The sequence below is a fragment of the Molossus molossus genome, unplaced genomic scaffold (assembly GCF_014108415.1).
Source record: "Molossus molossus isolate mMolMol1 unplaced genomic scaffold, mMolMol1.p scaffold_m16_p_10, whole genome shotgun sequence".
NCBI lineage: Eukaryota > Metazoa > Chordata > Mammalia > Chiroptera > Molossidae > Molossus > Molossus molossus.
The window spans coordinates 35,603,069-35,614,684 of record NW_023425345.1 but is presented as its reverse complement, the minus strand read 5'-3'; the positions used below and the strand labels follow the sequence as shown (position 1 = coordinate 35,614,684).

At 39.5% G+C, this 11,616-nt stretch overlaps 1 protein-coding gene across 1 annotated transcript; it reads right to left on the bottom strand.

Moving 5' to 3' along the window:
• Positions 1-4,633: 4,633 nt before the first annotated feature.
• LOC118624319 (60S ribosomal protein L32-like) lies at positions 4,634-5,041 on the bottom strand. Its single transcript, XM_036252488.1, has one exon. The coding sequence runs from the start codon at positions 5,039-5,041 to the stop codon at positions 4,634-4,636; it is 408 nt and encodes a 135-aa protein (XP_036108381.1).
• Positions 5,042-11,616: the final 6,575 nt, after the last annotated feature.

The following is an 11,616-nucleotide window of genomic DNA, read 5'->3' as shown; positions in this document are numbered from 1 at the left end:
CGGGAGGACGCACGTTAGTTAAAAGCAGACTGTTTCACTCTAAAGCCTGCATGATTCTGTTGCTTCCAGAAGGAAAACACACCAAGACTGGGGAAACAGGAATAGCCTTTTAAAAGCTAGGATTTTTTTTTAAATCTTACCATGTGACTAAGGGAAATAAGTCAGAGAAAGACAAATACCATATGATTTCACTTATATATGGCATGTAAAATACAATACAAACAAATGAACAAAACAGAAACAGACTCATAGATACAGAGAACAGACTGGTGGTTGCCAGAGGGGGTGGTTGGGGGACTGGGTGAAAAAGGTGAAGGGGTTGAGAAGTACAAATTGGTAGTTATAAAATAATTGCAGGGATGTAAAGTACAGCATAGGGAATATAGTCAATGATATTTTAATAGCTATGTATGGCGCCAGGTAGGTCCTTGGAATATCAGGGAAAACACTTTGTAAAGTATACGATTGTGTGACCATTATGCTGTACACCTGAAATGGATACAACATAATATTGAATGTAAATTGTAATTGAAAAATATATTTTAGAAAAAGCTAGGGTTCTTACTAAAAAATCCTAGGAAGATGCAAGAGGAAGGAAGTACCTACTGTATTTCGGTAGCACAGTAACTCGAATCACTGGTGCTCAACGATTGTTCATTACCTGCAGGATTCATCACTGGAATTGGGCCTGGCTGGTGGCGGAGTCAGTATCCCAAGGAGAGGCTGGTTGATCTAAATTTGGTACATAGCTTCCCAGTCTGTTCCTCTCCGTTTGTGACAATTTTGTGGCCAGAGGACATAATGGTTAGTTTTCATTTTCTGTGTATCAATCAATGTCCTTTAGTTTGTTTCTTGGGAAAATGGCTCAAATTGGCATTCGGACATATTCAGGAAGGAAAAGAGAAACTAAAGAGCAAGATCATTCCACTCAAACAGGATGTGTGGCCAGGTTAATATTTCCAGTAGTCCCACCTGCTTCAAGTGAGTCCCAACTCATCTCATCATCAGAGATTTTCTCTCCATTTCCCCCACACGGTCAAGAGGCTCGTCATTTCTCCCCGAGCCCCGTCACGGCAGTGTCCCACTGCCCTCCGATTGGAGTTTCGTTGGTGGTTCATACTTCCATGTGCAAAGATGCAGGCAGAGTGCCTCACAGAGAGCTCTCACCATTCGATTTTTCAAGGTCCTGGGGCTTAGGAGAACATCTCCTTGGCACAATGAAAGTTCTTTAGATTGGACTCTGTTGAAATACCTTGGAAGCATAGTTTGAAGCCTGTATTTTGATTATATACCATTAACTACTGCTGCTGTCATGTATTTAAAGCCAGTGCCTTATATTCAGTTCTAAAGCCTTCAGGATTTTACCACAACAGGTGAAGTTTTATGTACACAATGAATTTTTGTGGTTGCTGTTTAAGGAAAAACGTTTGAATTCTGAGATTCTTTGTTGAGAACACAGAAGAGGAACCAGAAGGTGCCTAGGAATTCAATACATATGAGTGGGTGAAGATGAACACAGGAGAACAGTATCTGAACTAACTGAAGGACAAAAGCCCTAGAACCTTCGCACATTTTTAAAATTGTTGTCGCGATTCTAGTTTTATTTGGAAAACCAGAGGGTTTCTATTAATCTATTATCTTAAAGTTGGGATGATCAGAAAGGTTAAACCTGAACTCGAACCTATAGTTGGTCAAGACTTTTAGCTGAAAACAGAAGAGAAACTAACTTTTACTATATCTCCTAGAAGTTCTAACACCTATACAAAATTCTTAGCACTTTGAAGAATCTGTAAATTTGCAAGTACTAACTACCATAAATGTGTCTTCCTGATGATTTTCTTTTCTTTTTTTTAATGGAATTTATTGGGGTCACGTGGGTTAATACAATTATATACGTTTCAGGTGTACAATTCTATAATACATCATCTGTATGTTGTGTGTTCATCACCCCAAGTCAACTCTCCTTCTGTCACCATTTATCCACTTTACCCTTGCCTGCCTCTCCTCACCCCCATTTCCCTCTAGTAATGACCATACTGTTGTCTATAAGTTTTGTTTTTTTTCCTTAATTATTTTCTCAATATTAGTAAAATGCCTTCAAAATTTTCTTCTAAATATTCACTGAGGTCAGTGAGTGTTCAGTCCAGTTTATAAATGCTTGTTTAAACACAGAGATTGGAAGAAAATGAAGAGATCAAGCTTCTAGTCTACATTCTACCATAAACCAGTGGTATGATCTTGGGCAAGCTAGTTTTCTCATGTGTAAAATACCTATTGTATAGCACTCAGCGATATAAAGGTAAAATGAGCTCATGTATACAGACCACTGAAAAAATATTTAAAGTGTAACATGAATTTTAAGTAATATTATCATTTTATTTATTTTCTCATTCGAGGACATTTTTCCATTTTTTATTCAGATAGAGGAGGGGGGAGAGAGAGAGAGAAAGAGAGAGAGAGAGAGAGGAACATCGACATGAAAGGAACACATCGAGTGGCTGCCACTCGCACAACCCAACCAGGGCCGGGGACAAACTGCAACCAAGGTACATGCCCTTAGTGGGAACCGAACCCGGGTCTCTCTGGACCGCAGGCCACCGCTCTAACTGCTGAGCCAAACCGGCCAGGTCAATATTATTTAAAATTAGATCACTAGCATAAACTGAAGATATGTAGCTTATAGAAGGGAAGGCAGCAGTGGTAAATCACAAGTGTATTCTAATTATTGAAAGGTTGCTCAGTTGGTCTGAAGGACAGACTTTAAAAGCTGGTAGAAATTATAGTCCGAAGTTTTCAATGTAATGTAAAAATGAACCGGCTCCAACAGTGGAGCAGATGCCCTTGTTAGAGGGTGATCCCACTGTCCATCATGGTGTGCAGGCTGAGTTCCTATGCTGATTATTAGAGATGCTTTTTGTTATATTAGCTGTTCTAATTTATTATTGGACCAAAAAATCTCTAAAATCCTTTCCAACTTCCAGAGCCATTGTTTCTGTGTTCAACTGACAAACCAATCAGTGAATTTTGTGGCAGTTGATTTCATGGACTATGTTGATATGACATGATGTAATCAAGTAGAAAAATATACTTACTTAGATATACTTTAAAGAGCATAATGTGTTCTCCAGAGAACAGTGATATTTCTAGAGCATGTGAGGGCTGTATGCTTAGCAGACATTCCTCAACCCTCCTAGGACTGCCTTCACTGAACAGTTCATTTGGTCTTATTTGATATTAGTAATAAAAAGCCAATTGAAGATAGTATGTACTACATTATATATTATTCCTTTCTCCACATGAGAAGTATTTTTCAAAGTTAAAGTCAAGGAAAGCCTTTCCTTTTCTGAGGAACTAGAATATGTTTTAATTTCAATAACAAAGCATTATTAGTTTGTGTGCCCATTGTTCTGATGGCCAGGAAGCTCAACACAGAATTGAAAGAATCATGGCATCTCTGACGTTGCTCAGGATTGGAATGTTTACATTATCTTCTTTTCCTTTGGTCTGAGTTTTCTTTTCCTTTTATAATGTTTTAAACAGTTATGATTAAAAAAAGATGATCATATTTTAAGAAATAGTCACTGTAGACAGCTTCAGTGTGTTTAGATTTTGCTAAAAAGACTTTCATGCACTTCTTTCTTTGGCTAACCTTGCTACTTTACACACACACACACACACACACACACACACACACACACACACTATAGTCTTTTTTCTTTTCAATATATGCAGAAAATAAAATTTAAAGAACAAAGTAATTTATTTGCAGCTCTGAAGAGTTTGATAATCAAATAAATCTGATGATTATGTTCCTGTTGTAGATGATGCCATGTTTGCCAAAATATCAGGATGATCTCGTTTCTTGGACTTGTAAGGGCTATTTACTTCTGAAGTAAAATACATTACTTTACAGTCATCACAGTGTTTTGGTGAAGGCCAACACAGAGAAGGATTTGGGATTCTTCTAATGCTGATGATAAATGTTAATTTGAAGTTCAAAGATTCATAGTCTCTGCCTGCTTTTCTTGCCATTTTATTGATTCAAAGTTTATTCTTGCACTTATACCTGCATTCCTTATGATAGCACTTAACCCTTTTATGAAAAAGCTTTCTTTTGTCTTTTTAAGATCCCTTGGAGTCAAATACTAGATGTTTGGCTTTCAATGTCATGAACATTCCTATGCTTCTTCAGAAAACTCCAGAAAGCAGACACCTTCTTCACGCCCAAACCTGCCGCGGACCTAACAGGAACATTTCTGTATTCCATTCTGAATAACATTGTCTATGTGCCCTCTGTTGTAAGACACTCAAATCCTTTGAAAAGAGATTATCTTTAAACAATTAAACAAACAGACAAATTAGTAAGTCCACCTGATCCTTTGTTTTCAATTACACAACTATTGGCACATGATTGAATTTTAAATTTGGGGACTACATATACAATTACTGACTGCTAGTTATTTGCTTTAAATTGTTCTGACTATGACGTGTGTGCTTGTACTGGCATTATTTATTTATTTTTTAATATGGAAGTTATTTAGCTGGTCAATAAACTCAGTTTTTCTGTTGTTGAGACTATTTATTTATTTAGGCAGAATTTTATTAACACAAATACAATGTGTACACAATCTGTCTATTCATTTTCTTCGCTGTGCAGCCTGGCATTGGGATTGGTGACTCTGATGGTCAGCTGGGCTGTTCTTTCCACAATGGCTTTGCGGCTCTTTGAGAAGACATTGTGAGCAATCTCAGCACAGTAAGATTTGCTGCACATCAGCAGCACTTGAAGCTCCTTGATGCTGTGGACCAGAAACTTATGGAAGCCACTGGGCAGCATGTGTTTTGTTTTCTTGTTGCTCCCATAACCAATGTTGGGCATCAAGATCTGGCCCTTGAATCTTCTGCGCACCCTATTGTCAATACCTCTAGGTTTCCGCCAGTTCCGCTTAATTTTGACATATCCGTCTGACTGGTGCCAGATGAACTTCTTGGTCCTCTTTTTGCCAATCTTGGGTTCCACGAGGGGTCTGAGGGCAGCCATGGTGCTGAGGAGAAGATTGCTGCCAACTCCATGGGCAGCGCTGAGGAAGAGCTATTTATTTATTTTTAAACTTATCTTTATTGTTGAATGTATTACAGATGTTCCTCTTTTTTCCCCTATTGACCCCCAACTCCCCGCTCCCACCCCACTCCTGCCTTTCCCCACACTGTTGTCTGTGTCCATTGGTTATGCATATATACATAGGAGTTCTTTGGTTTATTTCTTCCCACCCCCCACCTCCCTTCCCTTAGAGGTTTGTCAGTCTAACAACCAATTTGTGCTTCTTAATCCCTTCGTCTTTTTCACCCATTCCCCCAACCCCCCTCCCATCTGGCAACCAACAAAATGTTCTCTATATCTTTGAGAATGTTTCTGTTCTGCTTGTTCATTTTATTTGTAGATTCAATTGTTGATATATATATATTAATTGCCATTTTGTTTGTTCATATTTTTTATCTTCTTTTTCTTCAAGAAGACCCCTCAACATTTCATATAATAATGGTTTGGTGGTGATGAGCTCCTTTAGCTTTTTCTTGTCTGGGAAACTCTTTATATGGCCATCGATTCTAAATGACAGCTTTGCAGGACAGAGTAATCTCGGTTGTAGGTTCTTGCTTTCCATCACTCTGAATATTTCTTGCCACTCCCTTCTGGCCTGCAAAGTTTCTTTTGAGAAATCAGCTGACAGTCTTATGGGAGCTCTCTTGTGGGTAACTAACTGCTTTTCTCTTGCTGCTTTTAAGAGTCTCTCTTTGTCTTGAACCTTTTGCATTTTAATTATGATGTGTCTTGGTGTGGGCCTCTTGAGGTTACTCTTGTTTGGGACTCTCTTCCTGAACTTGTATGTCTGTTTCTTTCACCAAGTTAGGGAATTTTTCTGTCATTATTGTTTCAAATAGGTTTTCAATCTCTTGTTCTTTCTTTTCTCCTTCTGGCACCCCTGTGATGTAAATGTTGGCATGCTTGAGATTGTCCCAGAGGTTCCTTACACTATCCTCATTTTTTTGGATTCCTTTTTCTTTTTGCTGTTCTGATTGGGTGTTTTTTGCTTCCTTATATTTTAAATTGATGGTTTGCTTCTTGGCTTTACCTACTCTACTAATGAATCTCTGTAAATTATTCTTGATTTCAGTTAGTGCCTCTTTCATTTTTGACTGGTCTTTTTTATGTGCTTGAGGCCCTCATTAAGTTCACTGAAGGTCTCACTAAGTTCATTGAGCATCCTTATAAGCATGTTTTGAACGTTGCATTTGTTAGATTGCTTATCTGCCTTTCATTTAGTTCTTTTCCTGGAGTTTTGTTCTGTTCTTTCATTTGGGACATGTTTCTTTGTCTCCTCATTTTGGCTGCCTCCCTGTGTTTATTTCTATGTATTAGGTAGAGTTGCTATGTTCCTAGATTTCTTAGGGTGGCTTATTGTAGTAGGTGTCCTGTAGGGTCCAGTGGCACAGCCTCCCTGGTCTCCCAGCGGGGCCTGTGAGGTGCACCCCTTGTGTGGACTTTACACCCTTCTGTTGTAATTGAGTCTTGATTGCTGTTGGCACATCAATGAGAGGGTTTTTATTCAGTCTGATCAGCTGCAAGGACTGCCTGTGCCCACTATCCACCGACCTCTGTCTACCTAGGATGATCAGCTGTGTAGGCGCCCACCACACAGAGCAAGACTTACTTCAGCAGGCTTCTGGTACCCACTGAGTCCATTTCTTGAGAGAGTCACTTGTGGAGGTGGTTGAGTGGTGGTGCTTCGACATGGTCTGAAGCTGTTCACTGGGTGTGCTGGCTCTGGGGCAAGGTCAGCCACTGCCTGAGTTCTACCTGGGGCCATAAGGCATAAGATACAAAGCAGTCTGCAGATGGCTGCTTCTTGTGCTGGGCTTGGAGGTGCTCAGGCAAAGCCAACTTGTGAACCAAGGCGGGCTGCTTCTAGTGCCAGGCCTGGGGCCACTTAACAAGAGTTATGGGGCTCACTGAGACCAGATGCTGCTTGTTTGAGAGAACTTAGGAAAATCTGAAGCAGGATCCAAGACAGGGCAATCCTATGGTAAAGCCTTTGGAAACAGCTTGGGTGGGCCTGAAAGTTGGGTGGAGCAGGACCTCAGGGAATCACCAGGGTGGGGCAATCAGTGTGAGCCAGGTTGCTGGAGTCCCAGATATGGCTGCCATCTGCCAGCCTCATGGGGGAAGAGCTCACCAAAGGAACAAAGGCCTCTGACATCACGTCTGTCCAGGAGAAAGTCGCCTCTCCAGCCCTTTCCCTAATGCCAAACAGCTCAGTTCTTCCCTGTATGTCTCTGGTGCCTTTTGAGCAGGAGCTCTGAGGGAGGAAGTCCGAGTAAGTCCGTGCATGGGCCCTTTAAGAGGAGCTGCCTGGGACTCCTGTAGCTGCAGCTTCCCTGAGCCTCAGTTCCTGCTGGTTTTCCAGCCAGAAGTGATGGGGTCTTCTCTTCCTGGCACTGGAACCCTGAGCTGGTGGCCTGGTGTGAGACAGGAACCCCTCACTCCTCAGGGAGGACCTTCCCAGCCGAGGAATCCTGATTTTTATCCGCCCACGTGGGTGTGGGACCAGCCCGTCTGCCTCCACCCCTCCTACCAGTCTGGATGTGGCTGCTTCTTTAATTTCCGTAGTTGTAGGACTTCCATTCAGCTCGATTTCTGGTGGTTCTGAATGATGGTTGTTGTAGTTTAGTTGTAATTTTGATGTGGTTGTGGGAGGATGCGATACTGCAGTTACCTACGCCGCCATCTTGACCGGAAGTCTGAGTCTACTTTAGAATACAGTCGTCCCTCGCCACTTTGCGCTGCGACTTTTGCAGCTTCGCTCTATCATGGTTTTTTCAAATATATTCATTAAAAAGTTGATCGAGACAGTGAAAATGATACAGTGCATGCATGGTTGTCTGAGTCAATTATACACCCCTGTATTACAATTAAAATTAAAATTATTGTACGTGTGGACTGTAGGCCTATGGATTTGAGCACCCCAGGAATCCTTCAACGTCAGGTGCAACCGCTGGAGTCTGGAATGGATTAACCTCGATAAACGAGGGACGGCTGTATCTAAATTTACAGGTGATTTCCTATTTTTGCCCTATCCCCATAAATTTTTTCCCCATACGTTTTTTTACCTTTATGATGTATAATGGTTTATAAAATTACATGAAGTGCCGGGTCAGTGTGTCTCAGTGGATTGAGCGTTGTCCCATGGACTGAGAGGTCCTGGTTTGATTCCTGGTCAGGGCACATGCCCGGGTTGTGGGCTCAATCCCCAGTTGGTGGCATGCAGGAGGCAGCCGATCGATGTTTCTCACATAGATGTTTCTATCTCTCGCCCCTCCTCTCTTCTTTAAAAAAATCAATAAAAATTAAAAATAATAGTAATAAAATAAATACGTGAAGCATTTTAGGAAGTGTAGGTTTACAAAGATGTTTGACACCAGTTACAATTATATCATTTTACAGTATGACAATAAGTGCAACAATCAAAGATGGCAGTGTAAGTAGCTTCCTATATTCTTTCTTTCTTGCTTTCTGATCATATTTACCAATCAGTTTTGTAAATAATGTTTTGAACTGCACCCACTACTGTCATGTTCCTTGGGATATGTAGACTTTCTGATTCTCATGTCTTATAAAGGTTTCAAAAAAGGAATTCAGATGATTCTAATGATGATTCATAAATCAAACTTAGATGAGGTTAAGTTCTCATCATCAAATTTGGGAGGGGGAATTTGAATCCTCTCAGTGATATTTATTTATTTATCCTCACCCAAGGACATTTTTTTTTTTTTTTGGTATTTATCTTCAGATAGAGTGGGCAGGAGAGAGGGAGGAAGAGAGAGAAAGAAACATCGATGTCAGAGAGACACATCGAGTGGCTGCCACCCACACGACCCCAACCGGGGCCGGGGAAAAACTACAACCGTGAATCCTTTCAGGGATAATTAAACACAAAGGCAGCAAGATTGCATAATTAATTCTGGGTTTATTTTGATGATTTATTTTCAATCATAAAGTTTATAAATTACTCTTCTAAACTAAATACATTTTCTCTTTGTGATAATATGTGGGGAGGTACTTTAAAACTAGGTAAGTAATGCTGCTTCTCATCAAACTTTTACCTACTAGTTTTAGCATTCATTGATAATTTTCAACTTCCATCATTTTTTTCTATATTTATTAGTTAGCATTCTATTATAAAAAAAAAAGCCCTGTCTTTCTTTCTGACTATGGACTCATGGATTCTTATATTATTCAATTATCCATTACTATCATCATGTATTGTGATGCTCAAATTATCCTAGATTTGGCTAGTTGGGAGCTCCAGTGATTCTTTTGTGTCATTTTTATATACCCCATCATTTTTCTGAGAAATCCTTTACTTTCTTGTGAAATAAGATGTTCTAGGCTCATTGTGTACTTTTCTCTGTTCCAGCCCTGAAATCAGTCATTTTTCCAAACAGCTATATTTTCTTTTTATGAAAAATGGAACCAAGATTTGGGTGTTAGGTATGCTCATGTTACTGGCATGTCATTGTTTCCAGACCCTCTCAGAGAAGGAAAGATATAGATAGATAGATAGATAGATAGATAGATAGATAGATGATAGATAGATAGATAGATAGATAGATAGATAGATAGATATAGATAGAGAGATAATGTTGGAATATGATATCTCTAATTCCAGTCCACCACCACAAGCTACATTATTGTCCAGCAGTGTCTGATGGATACAAATATGAGCCACATATGTAACTATTAACTCTCTAATTGCAATGTTTAAAAAAGTAAAAATAAACAATTGAAATAGATTTTTATTATATATTTAGTTAACCCAATGTATAAAAAATTTATCATTTCAAAATATAATCAATATAAAATTATTATTATTTTTTGCACTAAGTCTCTTCCTAATCTAGAGTGTATTTGATGCTTACATCACATCCTCAATTTGGGCTAGCCTCATTTCTAGGGTTCAAAAGCCACATGTGGCTAATAGTTACCATATTGGACAGCACAGTTTTTGTCTTCTTTCTTTCTGTATTTGTTATTTCATTTCTCAAAAGTGAGAAACCTGGCTCCTATTATTTTCAAAAGGCTTGAATTTTCCTTAGGCCTAGAATGCACAGGAAGTAGCCTCAGAATGGCTAAGTTAAGCCATTGGAAAAAAAAGCAAACCTACTAATGAAAATTTAATGTTTGTTTTCGTTTAGATCATGAACATACAGTGAAAACCACAAATGTTAGGAGCAATGTGTTGAGTTTTAATCAGCGCATATACTTGTGCAAGCCACTTCTCTATCATTTTATCACCCAGAAATCTCCCTTTGGGCTCCTTCCTACTCAGTCCTCTGCCCTCCAGAGACAACAAATCTGACTCTTTTTAGCATGGAGTAGATTTTCCTATTCTAGAACTTCACATAAATGTAAACATAGTATTTTCTATTTTGTGTGTGTCTGGCTTCTTTCTCTCAGTATAATGTCTGTGAAATTTGACCATATTGTTGCATGTATCAATAGTTTATGCCTTTTGACCACTGAAGAGTATTGCATTGCATAAATACAATTTGTTTATCCATTTCACTGTTAATAGGTTGTGAATTGTTTCCACTTTGGGCTAATATGTATAAAGCTGCTAAGAACATCTTTATTCTAATTTCTATGTGGACGTATGTTTTCATTTGTCTTGGGTAAATACCTAGGAGTGGAATTACCACGTCAGAGGGTATATAATAAATCTCTTTTGCATGGTTAAATAATGTTAATATTTAATGTTATTATATGCTGTAACTATTTACAATACTTTTGTCTACAGTTTGGCTTTAAAAGCTAATTAATGGCACTGATGTCATTATGGCAAATTTTCATTCTGGGTCAAGTAGCGTGTCAGGATAACATTTTTTACTTTCCAAGTCCATTGTCATTTGCTCTTTCCTCCTTTTTCACTCCCTCTCTCCCCACCTTCCCTCTTGGATAGACATCTCTCATCCTTGAGGCCTCACCTCAGACTCTCCCCTTCCTAGAAGCCCAATCTGACCTTCAGTTTTGGTGAGATGATCCTGTAAGAACTCCTTCATTTTTCTCTTATCATGATCTGTGTCGCCCAGCATGTAAACATTGCTGTCCATGTCCATCTTCTGTTTTCTACTGTAGGCTCCTTGAGAACAAGAATTGTTCTTATTTTTCTTTGCATCTCTATTGCCTACGCAAGTTTGGCATAGTAGTCTCTCAGCACATGTCGATTGAATGAATACTTTAAAATGAGGTAATTTACTCAAGGTCTATAGTGAGTTAAAGGAAGAATAAGAATTTGAAGTAAGTTTTTTTTTTTTTTTTTTTTATCCTCACCGGAGGACAATTTTCCACTTTTTGTTCAGATAGAGTGGGAGGGAGAGAGAGGAACGGAGAGAGAAAGAGAAACATCGATGTGAAAGGAACACATCGAGTGGCTGCCACCCGCACGACCAACCAGGGCCGGGGACAAACTGCAACCGAGTTACGCGCCCCTAGCGGGAACCGAACCCGGGTCTCTCAGGACCGCAGGCTGACACTCTAACCGCGGAGCCAAATCGGCCAGG